Below are 21,828 nucleotides of genomic sequence, written 5' to 3'. Positions count from 1 at the left end.
CAGATCCTACTGCAATCGAATCCAGCAGTACAAGGATGGAAATTAGATGAATTACATTTCATTGAATATTCTGATCTTGCATTATTACAGTTTATTTCCAAAAAATATTTTAACCAGTCTGTATGGTAGAGTAGCCAATCCTATATACATTTAAGGAAAGTCAGCCCTTCCTGTGGTGCGACTGAAGGCACTTCATTTTTAATCATTTGTTTCGGCGAAATAACCACAATAACATCTCACATGTCACTACAACACCAGTCACAACGTGCGCAATTCATTCACGCAGTTATTCGTCCACTTTTCATTGCTCAACACACATTTGCCCCCTCACACCATAATTAAATCCGTCCAACACAAAATTCCCCACACATTACCGACACACCGGAAGGTGAGACCTTTTAGGAGCCTCAAAGACGTTGCCAGGTTGCGCGACAGTAATACGCAATCCGCTCCGTGATTTTTCCTCCGGAAGACAAAAGGCCAGCAACAAGCCACCAGGTTGATGCCAAAAACACCACAGATGGGGACAGACACGCTGGATCTATATAATATATATTAACATACCTATGCCTATGGACCTTTCCATATATTCAATATATTCTTTATACATGTTATATATTATTAAACGCACTTTCTCTAACCAATTTACACCCACTTCACTCTTACAACTCCTGGACATGGCAACGTCGCTCATCGTTCTGTGATTGACAGCAAATGTTGGCCAATCAGGTGGCGAGTTCACAGCCTGAAAAAATACGAACGGCATCCATTGTTGGTTGTGCGAGTCAGGGTGCACTACTGCACTTCTTATTTTCGCTTATTAAACGCTCTCAAACTTCTTCTTTGAGGCAAGGAATTCACTTATAACATATGGTTTGGATATAATTCAGTTGTTTCACTTCATATGTGTGGTTAATTAATCATGACAGAGCCTATTTAAAAATACAAATTCAGAGAACCGGCAGGGTCGAACAGTCACACGCTGCGTCATGGCTGTCCCCCCCCGCCCCACCCCACCCCAGCCCACCCCACCCCACCCACCCCACCCCAGCCCACCCCACCCCACCCCCACCACACACACACACACACACACAGATCTGTTGTGCTGTAGTCAAGGCTTTGTATTGCAAAAAAAAAACAGCCGATGGGGTCCGCGATGTTTCACGGGGGTCGCGATGTTTCACGGGGGTCGCGATGTTTCACGGGGGTCCGCGATGTCTCGCGGAGGTCCCAGACTCCCAGGGGGTCCGCGGACCCCCTGGGAGAAAAATTATTTACAAAAATTAAAAAACTTTTTTGGGGGACATTTCTTCATGAAAAAAAAAAAACAGCCGATGGGGTCCGCGATGTTTCACGGGGGTCTGCAATGTTTCGTGGGGGTCCCCAAGACTCCCAGGGGGTCCGGACCCCCTGGGAGTAAAATTATTTAAAAAAATGTAAAAACTTTTTTGGGGGACATTTTTCTCCCACGATTTTTTAACCCCAAAATAAGCAAGCCCTCGCTTAATTTTGCCCGGACGTAATTTGTTTGTCATGTTTGTGTGTTTGTGTTGGAGCGCCTCAGTGCGGCTGCAGAGTTCATGTGCAACATCTTGCATGTGTGGCTGTGGCTTTACAGTTTTCCTTCGCCGTGTCTGTAGGTCACGGCCTGGAGACCCAAGGGTCTCCAGGGACCCCTAAGGGTGGGGGGGGGGGGACGCTCTGGGTTTTTTTTTTTTTTTTTTATCCCATGATTTTGTACCCCCAAACACTTTTTTCTTTGGGGGGGGGGGGGGGGGGGCACTAGACGTTCTGCCCGCGTAGCGGGCAGAACTTCTAGTGTTAATACAATATAATTAACAATTGTGGTGGTTGGAGCCTGGTCTCCCTATTCTTGTATGGAAACATGTTGACCCTGTGGTCAGGTAGGACCACTGCTGGTTGCCAAAAGATATTGCATGAAGCTCAAAGCAAAATGTTAGTTTATTAAAATGTTATTAATTTGTCATTTCATAAATCTGTCAATGTCTATCAAATCAAGTCCTGCCTCAATATCCTGTTTCATGCAGAAATACGTCAAACCGAGAATGTAGCATTAGTTAGATTTTCCATATCCAAACTTTACTCCTTGATTTCATAGTTGCAGCATGCCGCAGGTATGACAACACGTACATCCAAACCTGAATTTTGTGCTCTGATATTTACTGTTTAAATGGCACCACAGCGCAATGTGCAATATTTAAACTTCAGTATTGTTCACACACACACACACACACACATACAGTCCATTGTTTTGTTGTTGTTGATGTGTAGCTTATGTATGATTTGGCTCGCATTGGCTCTTGACACTACTGAATTATTGTTATGGTTTGTCTAATAATCCAATGTCTTGTTTTGTGCAGGTGGCAGCTTGTGAAATGCTCCATAGCATGGTGGTCTTCATGATTGGAAAGAGCTCTCAGATGGTAGACGGTGAGAACAAGTTGCCGGCTATGTACAACCTACACAAGAGACTGTTTCCTGTGCTGCTACGGTTGGCCTGTGATGTAGATCAGGTCAGTGCCCATCCAACATTAGCGTGGTGCTTCATAAAAGAAGAATTCAAGCGCAGCTCTAAATATACAGAATACATAGATATTTTTTGCCATCTAGGCTAACATAACCTTTTTATGGTTGTAATATGATCTCCTCACATTACAACAATGGGATTTAGGTTCAAAATCAGATAGATAGATAGCCTTTTATTAACTAATTGCAGGATTCATTTCAAATTTGTTTAAAGCAGGTGGTTTTCAGTTGAATATGCTAGTTTTATTATTTTTCAGCATTTATTAAAAAACTATATCTTATTGGTGAAATGAATATATTGGATGTTTCTATGTGTTTCCATTGATGACCATTGTTTCCAGGTAACGAGGCAACTCTTTGAGCCTCTGGTGATGCAGCTCATCCACTGGTTCACCAACAACAAGAAGTTTGAGAGTCAAGATACTGTGGCAGTTCTGGAGGCCATCATGGTACGAATGTCATTCGTGTATTATTAGTATCTATCTTCCATTAGACATTTTCCCTTCAAGTGACAAACTCGGTTGACTAAATTCACTATATTGGTGATACAAAGTAACAAGTGTTCTGCATAAGCCGCAGTTAGACCTTTTAAATATGCACAGGATCCATCAGGTAATGCATGTCTGCTACATATAACTATATACTGTACTATGCAGAGTAAATAAGTACAATATTTTTGCATAAATACATCAAGATTGACATTGCTCTATATCCTTCATTTGGGGTCCAATTGAATGAAAAAAATCAACTTTCAGCATTATGCACCCAAGGTCAAAGGTCAAGTTCACTGTTACCATAGTAGGCAGAATTGTTATTGCACCTGTGGTGGTGTTGTGTATATCGTCTCTGTCGGGTGGAAACCTGTCCAAAACTGTTACTTTTCAGAAATCAAATTCAAAAGTAGCAGATCTGCCACTTTTGATGCTTTTGTGTGATGCTGTAGTATAATCAAGTAGGGCATTAATTTCCCAAAAAACGTAACAAAGTAAAAAAGAAAAATGGAGATAAGAGGTTTCTGCCTGACAGCAATGATATACAGTAAATGTTGTCCTCAGGATGGTGTTATCGATCCCCTGGACAGCACTCTCCGTGACTTCTGCGGCCGCTGCATTGAAGAGTTTGTCAAATGGTCTATCAAGCAGACCACCCCCAAGCAACAAGAGAAGAGCCCCGCCAACATCAAGTCTTTGTTCAAGCGCATCTACAGCTTGGCTTTACACCCCAACGGGTTTAAAAGACTGGGAGCAGCCTTGGCATTCAATAGCATCTACAGACAGTTCAGGTCAGTGGGGTTTCGATTTTTTTAATTGTTTACGTGATTTGGAAAACTGGGCTCATATCATTGGATCCTATATAATTGTAGCAGTGGTTGATTCTTACAGTATATGTGCCCATTGTCCGATGTGATTTTCTAATCTGTCCTTTCAGAGAGGAGGCTTCCTTGGTCGAACAGTTTGTCTTTGAAGTGCTGGTCATATTTGTTGAAAGTCTGGCTCTGGCACACTCTGATGAGCGATCCGTGGGTAAGGAATTTTGTGCTTTCATGACACAGACTATGTATTAAGATGATCTCACTCGTTTGTAATACCTTTTTGTTTTGTTTACCTCTGCTTATTTTACTTTGGGTAAGTTTAAAGTAAAATTTGAGCTGTGGTCAAATAAAGTTCCAGTGCACTTGAAAGTTAACTTTTTTACTCAGGGTGTCCAATGAGTTTTCCATTAAAAGTATGAGAATACTGATGTGAGTTAATGAAATATGCAAACATAACCATGGTCACGTCATTATTATGGTGGGATGGTTGTAATCCTCAGGTACCGTGCAGCAGTGTTGCAGTGCTATTGATCATCTGAAGAGAATCATCAAACATAAGGCTGACAGCCTCAATAAGCACAATGCAAAGAGACGCATTCCTAGGTTGGTGCAAGGTTGGTTTTAGTTCTAAAATGTTTAGTTGATCTAAATGCATGCAAGTCAAAAGTATATATTTTGTCTCCTCTTCCAGGGGCTTTCCCCCAGATGAAAAGGTTTGCCTAGAAGATCTGGTCTTGTGGCTTCTGCAGCAGTGTGGCCGTCCCCAGACTGAGTGTCGCCACAAATGCATGGAGCTCTTCTACGAGTTTATTCCCCTACTACCAGGTGAGCAATGCCTTGGCTGTGTGATGCTTTATTTTGCAAGGTGTTGTTGGTACTTTAAAGCTGCAATCCAGGACCTATTTTAATCAATACAATATTATTTCAACCAATCTGTATAGTAAAGTATGTTAATAGAATATCTGCATTGGTTGGAGCTGGTCTCCCCACTCTTGGAGTGAGCAATTTTGACCCTGGTGTCAGATGGGACAGCTACAGGTTGACTTTCTTTTATCAGACGGTGTTCCGGATTGGACACTAGATAAGCTGCCATTTGTATTGTATTGTATATGTATTGTATAGCAATTGCCACACAAACCAGAAGTGCCAGAGATACTGATTTGTCTACTAATGTATTTGTTATACCAATACGTTTTAAATGTTTTGCTTTTGCTTCACATGAATAATGTAAGCATCTTTACAGAGTAGGGCAGGAATATAGTTTGGTTACTTTGTAAATCGTGAATGAAATACAAGATCTGATATAATTTAGCTTCTTGCTGTTAAACTAGGGTAGGTAGGTTCAGATATCAGAAGAGATTTCTTTTTGACTCGCCTTTTTTTTTCTTTGTGACTCACAGGCAAGAAGTCTCCGTCCCAGTGGTTGGAAGGGCTGCTGAAGGAGAAAGGCATGGCCTTCCTGATCTCCAGGTTTGAGGGTGGAGGCCTCCTCTCTCAGCCCACTCTCAGGGACTTGTCGGGCCCTTTCAGTGTGAGGGCCACTCTGCAGTGGATGGACCAGCTGCTGGCTAGCCTGGACTGCTATAACACCTTCATCAGCTTACACATCATCAAGCCCCATCAGCTGCTCAGTAAGTCCTGTTTCATCAGGGAGGCGTTGCAAAGGGAATTCCTCAGGAAGAGCTAGCTAGATGCTCAAAATGTCACCCTTTGGTGTGATCCAGTGGCATTGTATCATTTGAATGTGTCTGCCTTTACATTTTTTAAGTGTTTGGATATATCATGAATTATTAGTTTCCAAAATATCCCCTTTTTACCTCATCTGAATTTGATTTGATTATTATATCGTGTTTTAGACATTAGGAGAACGGGCTCTCCTTGTTTTCAGTGCTGCTTAAAGAGTAACTTCAGCCTAAGTCATGTAAGCGTAGAAGAGGCGTTCCCGAAACATGAGGAAATTAATAGAGTCTGCACACTGGAAAAAAGCTCCTTGGCTAGCAGTGCACTTAAAGTTGAACGTTTCAACCTATAGAGGCAAGTGCAACACTAATCAGTGCTGAATCATGGTTCAGAAGATCCACTTAAAAGTTACTGGCACAGTTTTTGAGTGTGATTTAGCTTGCACGCCATAAAAATACAACACTGTGCCTTTTTTAATCTAGAAAAACAACGTACTAGTTTTTCCCTCCCGTGTCCCAAGGCTCCAAAGAACAGTCGAGCTTTCTGAAGGCCGTCTTCTTCTTTTTGACTGAACTGGCCACCCATGACCTGGTGGCAGCCGAGAGCTGTTTCTCCTTGGGCCAGAAGACCTCCCACTTCAGCCCCAGAGAGGTGGACCAGTACAACTACAGCAAGTGCACCATCACCGTACGCCTCCTGGAGTTCACCACCATGATCCTGGGGAAGTGTGACCAGGAGGTTTGGAAGGTATACCGAAATGAACACGTCTCTCAAATAGAGATAGTCTCAAACAGGGCTGCAACTGTGTCCTTAGCTGTTATTCTATCAATTACTTTTTCGATTCATCTTTATTCTATTGATTACTTTTTCGATTAATCGAACAATCAAGAAGCGTTAATTTTATATACAGTATATAAATGATTGGGTGTGAAAAAACGTACCATATTTTTGTGAGCAACTAAATCGATTAGAATGATTAACAACGTATTATACCCTATTTTATGTCATCATATAACAGTGTCGCACAAAAATATAAAAAATAGCCAATTTACAAGCTACTACAACTAACTACTATAAAAAAATATATATATATACAAAAACTAAAATAAAATGTTTTCCCTCAAAATCTATTATTTTATTAAAGTCTATTATCTTATATAATCAATTACTGCGATAAGTTCGATTAACTGTTGAAATAAAACAGTTTTGCTTAGTTTTGTTCTCCCTGTGGTTACCAGTCAAATTGAGAATGGAGATACTATAACTGGTCTCAGTATGGCCCCTAGCTATATTATAAACTATTCCTTTTCAGGGATTTAAGTTCTCAGTCGCCACGACTGATTTCAGTTTTTTATAAAATGAAAGTATTAGAATGGGTCTAACGAGCAATAGAATACATAATTATTCAGAAGCATCTTCCATAACACCACAGTGGTCTCGGATATTTCATGAAAGCAAAGGTGAAAGCCTCAATCTGCAATGTCATCAACTGGTTGGTTGTATGTAGAACAACAAGAACATAGGTTTAGAATGATCATACCTAAACATAATATACATATTGTGTTTATTGTTTAGGAAACAGTGTGGAGGGCTCCTTTCACACTGTTTCACAAATCAGATTGGGATTGGCCTGGGAAAGATGTTCAGTCGTGAGATTACGTAGGTTTTTGCTTGAATACCTGAATTTTATTTTTGTTGAATTTACTTTTCTTGTGGTATTCAAATTGCTCTTTACTATTAATTGTGTTTTGTAAAGCACCTTGTACACTGTGCTTTTATGTAATTAACTGGTGCTTTTATGTAATTTTCAATAAAGTTGATTACAACTTTAGTATGATTAACTCTCTCCACAGCTCCTGGAGCGAGATGTTTTTGCCCCTGTGTTGTTCGAGCTGACAGCTCTGGCGGTGTGCCAGCCGTCGTCCGTGGGTTTCAATATGGCGGACGTGGAGGTGATGAAGAACCTTCCAGAGGTGTGCGTGCCCCTGCTCAAAGCCTTGATGAGCTCCCCGTACCGCAGCAGGCTGGAGGGCAGCCTGCGCACAAGACTCTCACGCAAAAGGTACCACTCCTCTTAACAATGACATTATCATGTATCCACTTTGAACTTAGTTTCCTGAACAGGCTTCTTTAACCACATGAACCCTAAATACCTTGTTGACCAGGGTGCCCCAAGGGTCTACACTAGGCCCGTTCTTTTTTCCCTATACACTTCGCAGAAAATGGGCACGTTCACAGCGTTGTGAGCTTGCAGAATATTCACCTATTTCCGCTGAATGTTCACCTACCTACAGTTACGCATTATGACATGCCCAGAATAGGGATACTTGGGTTCATGTGGTTAAATTGTCTTCATGCATAGATTAAAGTTCTCAGTCGCCACGACTGATTTCACTTGATTGGATTCCATAGAAACCAGCATGTCTTCAGCATTTGTGTATTGTTTTTGCTCTTGTATTTTTTTGTGTATTTTGTTACTGAGTGTACAGCACTTTGGTTCAACACTGTTGTTTTCAAATGTGCTCTATTAACACATTAACTGCCAGAATTATTTTCATATTTTTTTAGCCAGTGCCAGAGTTTTTCATTGGAAAAAAAAAAGTACTCAGGAGCCGAAATACAGACTTTTTAAGTTTTAAGTTAACAAGGAAGTGGATAGGAGTCTAGATCTTCAACTAATCATATCTCCTTGGTCTTTGGGTGAAATTGGAAAAAAAAAACATAAAAAAAAAAAAAAAATCTACTTCACGTAGATCTACATGATTGGCACGTGGCGGCTTTAAATCGGTTCGCGTAGATCTACGTGATTTGGCAGTCAATGTGTTAATAAAGTGGGTTGGATTGGATCTTCTATAAAAGCATGTCACACTCCGAAAATAGGCGATCTACAAGCTCACACCACGTCACGCTTTGACTTGTTGTGAGTTTGTAGATTGGCTTCTCTCGGTCGTTAGTTATATTAAGATTAAAGAGTATTTAAAGTGGTCAAATTAGCAATAGAATATAAGCTTAGAAGCATCTTCCATATGCATGAATAAACAGAAATTTCATAAAAGCTAAGTTTAAAGCCTCAACCTGTGATTTCTTCAACTGGTTGGCTGTAAGTCGAACAGCAGCAACATAGGTTTAGAATGATAATCCCTAAACATTTTTACATTTTCAGTCATGAGATTTTATTTTGCTTTATTCCATGGTATACCCTCAGTGTGGAGCAGCTGTGTGCTGTAGACCTCTACCAGACCAGTAGCAGCAACGACCACATGGAGGTGATTCTGTCTGCCTGCAGACAGATGCACAAAGCGGACTTCCTCAACTCCATTCTGGACAGCCAGGTACTCTCATAAGACGGTGGATTGAACATCAGGTGGCTCAATGTTCACAGTACTTGTATTGTCCCAGTCGTTTTTTTTGGCAATCAGATTTCGGTATGTTTCACCCTCTTTGGTGTAATCAATTAATTCAGTCATTTAATGCCGTGTTTGTTGTAGTTTTCATACACAGTGTTGGTTTCTCTGTCTGTTGCTGGTCACTTGGCCATTTGTATCCTCTCTCCATGTGTGTGTTTACTGATGTGCACGTTGGTGTGGAGCACTTACTCGATACTGTATTATAATCTGTGTTAGGTTACAGTGTATTGAAATCCCTTCTTACTGCGTTTTTCCGAATCACAGAAAAGGTCATGTACTGTTTGGTGTCTCACTGAAACATTTAAACAACCAACGGAAAAAACATTTTAAGATTATTTTACTTTACTTAGAAAGGATAGTAGAGAGACAGGACGAGAGGGAAGGACTTGTACACAGGTCCTCAAGCCATAATGAAACTGGGGACGTTGCATATGTGACGCACTATCCGCTCACCAACCACTGCTGACCAATGACTTCTGAAGTTACCAAACAAATAATACGCTGTTGCATGTACCGCCTACTAACCATCCATCCATCCATCTTCAACCGCTTATCCGGAGTCGGGTCGCGGGGGCAACAGTTCCAGCAGAGAGCTCCAGACCTTCCTCTCCTGAGCAACATTAGCAACTTCCTCCTGGGGGATCCCGAGGCGTTCCCAGGCCAGTGTGGAGATGTAATCCGCCCATCTGGTCCTTGGTCTGCCCCGGGGTCTCCTCCCAGTGGGACGTGCAGCGAGGACCTCCCTAGGGAGACGCTCGGGAGGCATCCGTACTAGATGCCCGAACCACCTAAGCTGGCTCCTTTCCAAGCGAAGGAGCAGCGACTCTACTCCGAGCCTACTAACCAATAATTTTAAATAAAAGATTAACAGTTGCTGTTTCTCTGCATGCTTTTCCGTGCGATAAAGGATTCATCCTATGCAAAGGACCTTGGCAACAAGCTGCTGATGGCTGTATACAAAGGCATAGCGCCTGGAGAGGAGAGGAAAGCTCTGCCCTCCTTGGACGTAAACAGCAGGAGGCTGGCAGATGGACTTCTTCTACTCGCCTTTTCTCTCAGTCAACAGGTAAAGTGCTATGGATCACAGTTTATTGAACGACCAAAAACTAGTATGAAAAAAAATCTATTTTCAGTAGGGTTAAAGGGATATTTCACTTTCAAAAAAACTTTTGGTCATTTTATCGTCTACTCAGGCCTTTGTGAACCCCCCAGACAGTTTTAAGTTGCTTGATTCAGTATTTAGATATTTGATATTCATTTTAACAGACACGCCCCCTTCCTATACAAACCCATTGTAACTTCAAACTTCATTTTAACCATGTTAGATTCATCAAAAACACCCGTCCTTGTTTCTGGTGATTCACCCTTTCCTCCTAATGCGTGAGGGGGCCATGTTTTTCCGCTCATTTTTTTCATTTATTTTATTTTATTTTTTTATTGTATTTTATTTTTTTTATTTTCCAAAAAAAATATTAAAAATAAACGAAAAAAGTAATTGAAAAAACACGGCCCCCCGCGTTTTAGGGGGGCGGTATGAGTCACCAGAACCAAAGACGGGTGTTTTTGATGAATCTAACATGGTTAAAATGGAGTTTGAAGTTACAATGGGTTTGTATAGGAAGGGGGCGTGTCTGATTAAATGAATATCAAATATCTATATACTGAATCGAGCAACTTAAAAACTGTCTGGGGGGTTCACAACGGCCTGAGTAGACGATAAAATGACCAAAAGTTTTTTTGAAAGTGAAATACCCCTTTAACTCTTTGACTGCGGACGACGCGATAACGCGTCAAGTGCTACTTTGTCCAGTTGGCCGTCGACGCGCTCGACGCGCTGGACGCGCGTTCATTGTTTAATCTCTGATTGCGCTATGCTGCTTAATATTCAATGTTATTCTCGAGTTCCACTTACTTCACGGACATCTGCATCCGGTTCCATGACCTGGATTCCGTTTCCGGTTTTTGATTCTTTTCCCCAGTCATTTTCGTCCAAAATAGGTAAATAAACGGGTTTTCACACGGTATGACGGACAAACGGAACGGTTCTCTTCTATAATCTATGGTCTGGGTGACGATCAGTCATCGCCGTCGTATATCACAACGTAATTTTCGCCGATCAAAACAATGGGGGGGACGTCACATCCGTTTTCATGTTTTTCCTTGTCTAATCTATGAAGAAGGGTGAGAGAGACCCAACGACATGATCCAGCTGTCATGTGCTGCGCTCTAGTGGCGGATTTGTGCTGGGTCTTTACATTATGTGTCCTTAAATTATTTTCATGAGAAAAATTCAAAATATAAAAATAAAAAAACACGAAAATTGCTGGCACTGGGGGAGTACTTTATGAAAATACTCTGGCAGTCAAAGAGTTAAGTGGCTAACATATAGACATCCAGACAAGGCGCTTCTTCCTCTGCTATATTTTCAGAGTTGCTTGTTCTTCATGCTTTTCTCTCCAGAGTGAACAGCTGGTGAAACTTCTGTTGAACACCATCATGCTCTCCGTGCCGCTCTCCGGGAGTCGCAGCAACAACTTCCTGAGTTTCTCCCACGGAGAGTATTTCTATAGCCTCTTCCAGACCACCGTCAACACCGAACTCCTGAAGCATCTGACCACCACCGTGCCAAAGCTCATGAAGTTTGCATCCCACAACCCCAGCATGGTAGTTTGTCTTATCTTCTCAGCTCTTGTCTTGTCTTGTCTTCTTAACCCATAACATAAATGCTATCTTATTTATCAACTAGTTTTCTACACCGTAGCTTTTTACCAAATTAAATGTATTGCAAATGATACGTTGTGTACAACTCACTGCCCACTGACCAGTAGTCCAGTCACGTCCAGTCTTTTTACCTTTTGCTTTCAGGTGAGCGTGGTGCTCAACGGCATCCTGGACCACAACTTCCGCGAGCGGTCCGTCAGGAAGACCCAGGGCAGCCAGCTGGTGGAGGAGGTGTTGTCCAGGTGGGAGTGCCTGCAGCCCTGGTGGGGCACCAACGCTGCCACCGCCGAGAGCAAGACCTCCACTCTGCTGCTGCTCTCCAAGCTCTTACAGGTAACCCCCCCCCAAAGCAGGGTCATGCTACATAGAGCATTGGTTCTCAAAGTGGGGTCCGGAGACCCCCAGGGGTACTTGAGGGGGTTCCAGGGGGTACCCAGCAAAATGTGTTAATATAGCATCATAATAATTATGACCTTTTATACTTTGGCTATTCAAAAATAGCAGATCTACAAGCGGCACCGAGTGCCGCGCTATGAGCTTGTAGATCTGCTATTTTTGAAAAATCGTGAACATTTGTGCAAACCTTTGAATATATATATATTTTTAAGCAAACATTTGTTGCTCAAATCTTTGCTTCTGGGGTGGGGTCCCTGGAACAAAATATTTGAGATGGGGGTCCGCGACCAAATACATATCATTTTAGGGGATCCTTGACATGAAAAAGTTTGAGAACCACTGACATAGAGCCCACAACCGCCTTATAAATCGTCGCTGTCGGGCAGAAACCCCTGATCTCCATATTCGAATTTTTGTGTTTTTTTCCTAAATTAACGCCCTACGTACTACAGCACCCCACAAAAGCGTCAAAAGTCGCACTTCCACAAGCTCGAAACGTGGCTCGAGCTTGTAGATGTGCTGCTTTTGATGCTTTTGAATTTAAATGCTGAAAAGCAACAGTTTTGGACATTATGAGGTTTCTACCCGACAGAGACAAAATGAATATCATCGCTGTCGGGTGGAGACCTTGTATGGCCAAAATTGTTACTTTTCAAGAAATGGAAAAAAATTAACGTCTGTTCCAATGGATCTAATGTAGTTATTATTTAGTCACAAGCTCTTGTTAATACTTTAATTGTAACCTCGAACCAGGTTGTTCTTTATAGAGGTTATAGAGGTGAGCAGCTGTTACAGCACATGACAGAAAGTTTTGTTCCAGGTCATACAAATAACACACAGCACTGTGGAACATTCATTTAGAAAGATAGCTGATTGTCACTCATTAAACTGAGTGATTGTAATCCATGCTTTTTTTCCTTTATTACTTGTTTGCACTGTTTTAGTAAATGCATCGTCTGCAAACGTCATGCCGTAGACTTCCGTCGCAATCCTTTGGTTCCCGATTCAATTCTAAATGTATAAAACTGTATGATTCCATTCACTGTTCTTTCTTCAGATCGACTCCTCTGTGTGCTCTAACGTCAGCCACAAAGCATTCAGAGGAGTGTTTTCCACCTTCACCAGTCTGCTTGTCGACGTGGCACTGCCACTGAATCTCAAGGTAACGGCAAAAGTAGAGAGCACTAAACACCAACCTTCCTTTTTGATATGTTTAAAGCTGTTGTCTTTAACCACTTGAACCCCCCCTCCCTATTCTGGGGGGAACATTAGCCTGAAATATCAGATCTACAAGTTCACAAGGCGCCGGGCCCGTGAAGCATTGTGAGCTTGTAGATTGCTATTTCTGGCGAAGGGATTTGGTGTGGAAGGAAACGAGCAAAGCAAGTACAGAGCCAACTCTGTTTAAGGGCTCTTCAGTGAAACTTGATTTGACTTCATCCTCTTTTCCCTTCAGATTACTAACTGAATCGAATGAAACCCTGAGTTTTGTCATTTTGATTACGTTTGTAAAAAGCAATTAACCAATTAATCATTATCTGCTCCCCTACCCTACAAGTAATCATCTTTGTGTGTTGATAAATGCCACACATCATTCTACCTGCAGTATAATCAAATATTGTTTTAACCACTTTAACCTTAAAGGGGTAGTTCACCCCCAAAATAACTTTTTTTCTATTGATTACTGACCATCTGGAGCCTTGAATTCATAGATATTTTTTTGTTTTTGTCACATTCCTAAGCCAATAATTTGATTATAATAAATGTGTCCCCATTGATTCCGGTAGGAGACACAAATGCATTTGTGTCTCCTACCGGAATCAATGGGGCTAAATTTATTATAATCAAATAATAAAGGAAGGAATGCGACAAAAACAAAAAAATATCCATGAATTCAAGGCTCCATGGGGTGAGTAATCAATAGAAAAAAAGTTATTTGGGGGGTGAACTACCCCTTTAATCTACCTATTTCGGGCATTATAAGCAAACGTTTTCAATGTTTGTTGTCTCCGCCAGGCCGAAAGGCATGGCGAGAGAGTATGTTTTACCCCCTGTCTGTCCGTCCGTCTGTCCGTCTGTCCGTCCATATGTGGACAGCTAATCTCCGGCACCGTTGGCTTGATCACAGCGAAACTGTACACACACACTCCCTGGATACTAATTCAGAACCTCTGCCCCACATTTTTCACATGGGCCTTTTATAGCGCCACCAGGAGGCCGATTTGTGCAAAACACATTTTTGGACAGTACTCCTACAGATGTTGTCCAAAAATCCTGCAAATCGGTACACAGTATCTCTGTAGTACTTAAACAAAACTGGTATTTCAGGTTTTTCATATTCCATCCCGATTGGCTAAAATTGCCTTCCAAAGTTTGCAGGAGCACTCCGTTTTCAATAAAATGCCTCAAATCAGGAACACAGCATGCAATTTCCATGAAATTTTGCACGCACATTCCCACTAGGCAGAGGAAGAAATGCCACTTGACATTTTTCAAATCAGCCTCATGGTGGTGCTATAACAGGCCGATTTGTGTTTTTACCTATAACTGCACTGATCTGTGTAAAACTTTGTATGTGCACTCTCTAGGCGCCAAGGAAAAACTTTTGCCCTGCATTTTTCACATCTGCCTTTTATAGTGCCACCAGGAGGCCGACTTATGTAAAACATATTTTTGGATATTAAACCTTCAGATTTTATCAAACTTTCACGCAAATCAGTACACATGATCTCTATAGTCATGTGATCAAGACGGATCTGTTTTTATATTCCATCCTGATTGGCTAAGATTGACTGATTGACATCTAAAGTTTGCAGGAGTGGCACGTTTTTAACAAAATGCCGCAAATCATGAACGCAGTGTCCGATTTCGGTAAAACTTTGCACACACATTCACACTACGTTGAGGAACAAATGCCTCCCTATTATAGCGCCACCAGGAGGCCGAATTTTTGCAACACTTTTCTTTTTTTATATTACTCCAACTAATTTTGTCCAAACATCATGTAAATTGGTACACATTATCTCTATAGTCAAGAGATCAAGATGGTGCCGTTCGATTTTTCATATTCCATCCTCATTGGCGAATTCCAAACATTGCTGGCCCACAATAACCTACCTGACCTGGCGGAGACCTGTGCTCCGAGGAGCACTTTTTCTAGTTTTTTTTTGTTTTTGTTTCTTAAATAACCGATCTATTGTGGATAGTCTTTTTTTGGAAAACGTGAACATGCCCTAAAGGGTTTGAAAATAGGTCCTACTGTAAGTCTTTAATCTCTGTCGTGATTCCCCTCTCTTTTCAGAGCCAGGCCCTGTTGGTTCTGCCCTTCTTCACCACCCTGCCTGAGGAGCCCCTGGCTGACCTCCAGAGAGCCCTGGAGGCCCTGGTGGCCTCTCATTTCCCCATGCAGTCAGACGAGTTCCACAAGGGCTCCCTTACGCGCAACAACTACATGGACTGCGTCCGCAAGGTGACCTCCAAGGGGCGTCGGGACGTTTACCACGACAGAGCCCAATTCTGACATGTTGACTGACTGCAGCCTGGGCATTCTATCAAATACATTACATTTAGGGATGGACATTTTTGGCCGATACCGATACCAATGTTTAAAATAACAATTTAGCCGATACCGGTACTGATATTTGTTTATTTCGTTTTTTTTAAATTATTTCCCCATTTTTGTGCGAGGGAAACGATTAAATATTCATTATAAGAAATAACTGTTCAGAATCTGCAGAAACACAACATAATTGCCTTGATTTAGTAAAAAAAAAAAGCCCTTGAAGATGACATGATAATGTAACCAGCAAAAAAATTAAATAAAGATTTCGCCGATACCGATATTGACCGACATATTGGTGCGTCCCTAATTACATTATGATTGATTTAAAAAAACGCCATGGCTCTGCAGGTGTCTAGACTTCTACGTAGATGTGTGTGTGTGTGTGTGTAATCTCACAAACAGTATATTTGTTTTATATATATACTTGTTAAATATTTAAGTTTCATTTTATAATGGAAGTCGATGGGGCTCTGAAAGACCTAGCAGCTAAATAATCTTTTCTCTTTGCTTGAGATTAGTGTATTTTGTACATAGCCTCTGACACAATGGTGCACAGTGAATGCAACCATTGCAAAAGTGGATCACATTTACATAGTTGTGATGCCTGTTGAACAAATCAAGCATCAACATGGTTTCTCTCTTTCAGCTACTGGATGCCTTAGAGCTTTCACAAAGCCCACTCCTGCTCAAACTCATGGCAGAGATTCTGTGTCGAGACGCCAAGCACATCATGGAGGAGAACTTCCAGACATGCTTCCAACGGATCGCTAGGCGGTCAGTAATGCCGTCGTCGCGTCCTTTGTTTATTTCTGGAGGGGGGGGAGGGGATGTACATCTTTGTCTTGTACAAATGTGTTGTTTAGTTCATTGGTTCTGGACAGGATACAGATTAAACAAGTGCAATTGGAAGTGATGACACAAAGAAATGAGCAGACAAAACTGGAACTGGAAAACTATAAAAAATATTGCTGAAAAATGGGTACTCTCTCCTGATAGGCTGAAATTTTGCCACCTACCTGAAAATGCATTTTCTGTTTATTAAAGAGCTGGAGAGACGGGGAGACTCATCTCGTTTTCGAGGGGGTCCTCAGGCACAACGCACAAGAAGAATATCACTTACCCTACCTTTTAACATGGCAGATTTGACAGTGTAGATTGTACGCTCTTAGGAGTTACAGACCCGGACCCCTGGTGGTCCCCGGACCTGACGTTGAGAACCGGTGGTTTTAGCTGTGTGTTTTTCCCCATCATCTAAGCAGGTCAAGCGCTGAGCGGCAGCTGCAGCTACTGTCTACGGTGTACAAGATGGTCCAGCAGGGTGAGGTGCTGCCTGTTACCTCCATGATCCAGTACATGATGGAGAGGGTGCTGCTGCCTCTGGCCACTCACTGCAGCACCAAGGCCCTGGCTCAGTTCTTTGTCGACAACATCTCGGCCACAATGGATCTGCTGCTCATGCGCTTCACCAAGGTTTGACACGTAATGTTTGTTACTTATTTTAAAAACCAAGATTCGACCCCTGGTTCCACACGCTTGTGGTAACATTTTTACCACTGAGCAGGCCTTCTTACTCCAGGAGAAATTTTATTTTGACCTTCAGGCAGTACCACTTGTCAACAAGTAGTGGTCAGATCCAACCACAGGATCTCCCTTTATCAGTAGAAGAGAGGGAGACCAAATTCAACCCCCGCAGTTGTGTTAGGTCAAAAGAAAAACTTTTGGTCAACATAAAAAAAGGTTACATACTATAGTGGATACTAAAGGTGTGTGTTGTGGTCTCTTTCAGGCCACCGCAAGTGTATATGAGGTCCAGCTACTGAAGAAGACTGGATGCTTCAAGCTGATGGAGCTGCTGTACACCAGACTCCCCAAAGACGAGGTGTACTCCAAGGACTCCCTTATCAACCAGGCCTACTGCCGCAGCGAGAAAACGGAGGGCAACGAGTTGTCCAAGACCTTGATCAAGTAGGATTTTAACACACTGAATGTGAATAACCCTTTATTCTTAGTGGAACGGACCTGAGTTGCAACTGTACTTGGTCTGCTCTTGTTTCCTTCTACTCCAAATGTCTTCGCCTGATCTACAAGCATTGCGACCCGTTGTGAGCTTGTGTAGATCTGCTTATTCTATGTTCCCCCCAGAATAGGTCCAAAACGTCATTCACTTGAAGGGAGTGTAAATGCTTCTGCAGCCATCAGGACGGGAAATAGCGACATCTGCTGGGCCATTAATGGGAACTGCACTCTTAAAATAATCACTTTCTGGGCTTCAAATCCAGCGGAGCTTCCTTGCCGCCTGATATCAAAGTATTGCATGTAAAACAAAGTATATCCATATCATTTGATTTAGGTCGAGTTTCGAGGCTTTCACTGAGAACATGGCAGGTGAAAGTCAGTTCCTGGAGCTCCGGAGGCAGTACCACTGTGCCGCGTACAACACTGCCATGGCCGTCATCAGCCTCAGTTTCAATGAGGTCAAGTTCTACCAAGGCTTCCTGTTCACAGAGAAACCAGAGAAGGTGAAACATTCACATTCCACACCTGCATCCTTGCCACTTGGTTGTTGTTTTTTTCCATCTATGGCAGTAGTTCTCAAAATGTTTTGTGCCGTGGACCCCCAAATTGATATGTGTTTGGCTGCGGATCCCCATCTGAAAATGTTTTGTGCCAGGGACCCCCAGAAGAGAAGACTTGTGTTTTTTTTTGTTTTTTTTCTAAAATAGCAGATGTTCAAGCTCGAGCTTGTAGATCTGCTATTTTTTTATAGCCAACGTATAAATTGATAAAGTGGTTAAAAGGATTGTGATGCTACATTAACAAACTCACGTCTTCCAAAAATAAACAAATCACCCCGGCGATTTGTCAGGTGTGTGACTCTGTGTCGTTTATGATATTGAGTTACATTTGATAACGTCTGTCTTTGGTCAAAAATTTTTTTGATTCACCACCAGTTGATGCTCTCATATCCATATGAATAAAATCTCCGGGGTGATTTGTTTATTTTTGGAACACAGTTCTTATATGACGCAATCTAAGATATGTCTGTGGGAATTCCAATACAAAAAATAACTCGACGCAGGGGGATAGCGCCCTCTAGCGGCAGTGTTGTCAGACTTCGGTATTTTAATGCGACGCATTTTTAGCTTGTAGATTGGCTATTTTTGCTTGAATACAGTTGTGCCTTGCGTTTTGACTACCATTGGAGTGTCATGGGCACAAAACGTTTGAGAACCACTGGTTTACATTACATTTGCTTCCTTTTTTCAGAACCAGTACATTTTGGAAAATCTCATTGATGTTGAAAGGATGTACAACTTTCCTATTGAGATTGAGGTATGTCTTCTGATACGGAACCCCCCCCATCTTTTAATGTGGCACTTAATGACTGAATTAAGATAATCGTTAACTTTGCTGTCAGGTTCCCCTCGAGAGAAAGAAGAAATACATCATGATAAGAAAGGAAGTGAGCGAGGAGAATGGAGGTATGATTGACAGTATGTTCCTCAGCTTGTGTCCCGTGAACAGGACATAAAAAGACCACAGAAAAAAACAAGCTGACTGATTATTTTAAATAATAATACTTATTGTTTTAGTTAGAGCTCTATATTCTGGTAGTAATCACTACTAATAGAGTGTTTGTTCAGTAACAGGGATTCTCCCCATCTCTCCAGCTCTGTAGTAAAAAATAAAATAAAATGTTCAGGTCTGGAGACCAATTTGATCCAATCTGGAAAGAGAACCCCACAAAGATAATGTATCGGCTCCAATTTTATAGTGTTCCAGTTCCAATTTGTCTAATCATGTTTCATCAATCCTGTATCCCTCAAAATGTCATGTTATTGTATTTCTGCCTGCAGCATAAGAAAAATAAAAAACAAAGTGTTTTAAAAAATAATAATCCTGTATCCCTGTATGCGTTCTCTCTCCTGATTGGATAAAATTGGTATCCTGACCTGGGCAAAAGTATTTATTTCTATTCTCTAAAGACCCGGAGAGATGGGGTGACCACAGATTGAACAAAACCTCTATAGCAATGATTACTGGAAATATTGATAGAGATATTTAACACTTTTTAAATCACTTACACTCCCTGTGGGTGTGTAAAATTCCACAGTTGTTTTCTAACGTTGCATTTTGTCCCCTGTGTAGTGGAGCCAGTGTACCTGTCCTCTCAGTCATACATGGCTGACAGCAGCCTAAGTGAGGAGATGAGTCAGTTTGACTTCTCCACCGGAGTTCAGAGCTTCTCCTTCAGTTCCCAGCATCCTGACAAACGTGTCCGCAGCACTGCGAAACGAGTAAGTCGCAACACCTTGACCCCATTATGTCTGCACAACAGTGACTTGAAATACATAGATGACACAAGTTGGGTAAATTAACTCATTGCCTACGGCCTAAGCTAACCGAGAGGGTATCAGTGTATCACTTCCATTCAGACTTCTTTATTACATACTGTATATCAGGGATCTTCAAAGTTTTTCAGGCCTTTTTGCATTGTGAGCTTGTAGATCTGCTATTTTCGGCAAATTCTACTCCCATAATTAGGGATGCTAGGGTTCAAGTGGTTAATACATTTTTATTTTTTTAGTTTCTATCGCTCAAAGATTTGGCGGCCCCCTTGTAGTAACTCTGAGGACCACCTTGGGGTCCCGGACCCCTTGTTGAAGACCTGGATGAAAGAAGCTCTGCTCTTTGAGTGATTTTTTGTTTTTGTTTTGCGTGTGTGTGTGTGTGTGTGACCTGATGTGGCTGTGGAATGTGTGTAGGAGGTGGTGGACAGCAGTTCTTCCCAGGACGCATCGCTGGACCTGGAGATGGACGAACTGAATCAGCACGAGTGCATGGCTGCCATGACGGCTCTGATTGGACACATGCACAGGAACAATATAACTCCTAAAGTAGAGAAGGTCAGTGGCTTAGTGGCTTATTATTGTTGTACCCCACCGGGGACAACGCTCCACACGTCCCAGACTCTTGTACAGTTCACCCTGTTTCGAGACTGAGAGGCTGAAATGTAACATTTAATGTCAAATGCAAATGTAACTCCATCCTGTTATTTTTTTTAATTAATACATCTTTTGAAAAACACCATGTTGAATGTTTTGGCTTTTGAAATGTGTGGCCAGGCTCAATTGAAAAGTTTCTTTTCCACTTTGTTGAATAGGGAAGTACACCCAGTGAGCTCCCAGCGTGGATGAAGTTTCTACATGGCAAACTAGCGAATCCAGCCACACCGCTAAATGTCAGACTGTTCATCACAAAGTTGATCATCAACACTGAGGAGGTAAATGCTTGCACACAGTCATCTACCCATCTATCTTGCATATGGGTCAATTCATACACTCTTGAGTTAAATCAACATTTAACATAAAACATGTTTTATGTTATGTTTTCACTTGTGAAAATGTGACTGACCTCAGGAACTAGATTGTCATTTAAAATGCATTTTTGTTTTCATTTCATATGAAAGTAAGGTTAATTCTCAGAGCTACAAAATGGTAGCCTGGTAAACCCTCCCTCCAGAAATCTCATTTGTATATGGAAATGAGATTTCCGGAGGGAGGGTTTACCAGGCTAACAAAATGGGTTATCACTTGCTTTGATTGAAAATAACTTTTTTGTCCTAACAAATGAATAATTGTAGATTTGCCAATTGACAATGAAGTTGATATTGAGAAAAATAAAGGGATTGATCTTGAAACATTACTCATGATCATATTAAATGTATTATCAGCTGGACGTGAATTAACTACTTTTTTACGAGTTTGTCGTACGAAAGTGTCACACAAAGATGGCACACACAGCTTGTGTGGCCAGCAAGCTCACAATGCGTCGCTATGCAACGCATTGTGAAAATGTTTGATTATAATGACGTGTCCAAAATAGGGACGCCAGGTTGTAAGGGGTTAACAACAGTGGTACTGTACGTCTCCCCTGTGAAATAACTTTGGCCGGGAGGAAATAACCTCATTGAATATATTTGCATTATTGTCATATCTACATGCCTATTTAAATTCTGGCTTGTAGGTGAATGACGTTTTCTCTCAATCTGTGTTAAAACAAATATTTGATCAAATTCAGATTACTTGCCATTTGTGAGCTCTTCTGTAAAGTGTGCGGTTGGGGACTGACAATCTATTAATTGTGCTCGGTCACATATGCACACCGGTCTCATCTCCCGCTTTCTCTGCATGTACAATATG

The 21,828-nt window shown here is 41.7% G+C and overlaps 1 protein-coding gene across 1 annotated transcript in view; it reads left to right on the top strand.

Moving 5' to 3' along the window:
* The window catches only part of prkdc (protein kinase, DNA-activated, catalytic subunit), a 75,609-nt gene that overhangs the window by 16,351 nt on the left and 37,430 nt on the right, over positions 1 to 21,828 (top strand). Inside the window, exons 25-48 of the mRNA XM_080418158.1 lie at positions 2,382 to 2,534; positions 2,889 to 2,996; positions 3,603 to 3,829; positions 3,976 to 4,070; positions 4,360 to 4,462; positions 4,551 to 4,684; positions 5,260 to 5,490; positions 6,060 to 6,286; positions 7,393 to 7,601; positions 8,745 to 8,871; positions 9,854 to 10,012; positions 11,407 to 11,610; positions 11,812 to 12,000; positions 13,121 to 13,225; positions 15,365 to 15,532; positions 16,272 to 16,399; positions 16,885 to 17,095; positions 17,412 to 17,590; positions 17,976 to 18,144; positions 18,893 to 18,958; positions 19,044 to 19,107; positions 19,775 to 19,923; positions 20,392 to 20,532; positions 20,790 to 20,909. Coding sequence (XP_080274284.1) covers positions 2,382 to 2,534; positions 2,889 to 2,996; positions 3,603 to 3,829; positions 3,976 to 4,070; positions 4,360 to 4,462; positions 4,551 to 4,684; positions 5,260 to 5,490; positions 6,060 to 6,286; positions 7,393 to 7,601; positions 8,745 to 8,871; positions 9,854 to 10,012; positions 11,407 to 11,610; positions 11,812 to 12,000; positions 13,121 to 13,225; positions 15,365 to 15,532; positions 16,272 to 16,399; positions 16,885 to 17,095; positions 17,412 to 17,590; positions 17,976 to 18,144; positions 18,893 to 18,958; positions 19,044 to 19,107; positions 19,775 to 19,923; positions 20,392 to 20,532; positions 20,790 to 20,909 — 3,666 coding nt within the window. The remainder of the gene's footprint in view (positions 1 to 2,381; positions 2,535 to 2,888; positions 2,997 to 3,602; positions 3,830 to 3,975; positions 4,071 to 4,359; positions 4,463 to 4,550; positions 4,685 to 5,259; positions 5,491 to 6,059; positions 6,287 to 7,392; positions 7,602 to 8,744; positions 8,872 to 9,853; positions 10,013 to 11,406; positions 11,611 to 11,811; positions 12,001 to 13,120; positions 13,226 to 15,364; positions 15,533 to 16,271; positions 16,400 to 16,884; positions 17,096 to 17,411; positions 17,591 to 17,975; positions 18,145 to 18,892; positions 18,959 to 19,043; positions 19,108 to 19,774; positions 19,924 to 20,391; positions 20,533 to 20,789; positions 20,910 to 21,828) is intronic.

Source organism: Gymnoscopelus braueri (genome assembly GCF_963280865.1).
Source record: "Gymnoscopelus braueri genome assembly, chromosome: 21".
In the NCBI taxonomy this organism is placed as follows: domain Eukaryota; kingdom Metazoa; phylum Chordata; class Actinopteri; order Myctophiformes; family Myctophidae; genus Gymnoscopelus; species Gymnoscopelus braueri.
The sequence above is the reverse complement of the archived record's forward strand: the minus strand, read 5'-3'. Positions and strand labels throughout refer to the sequence as shown.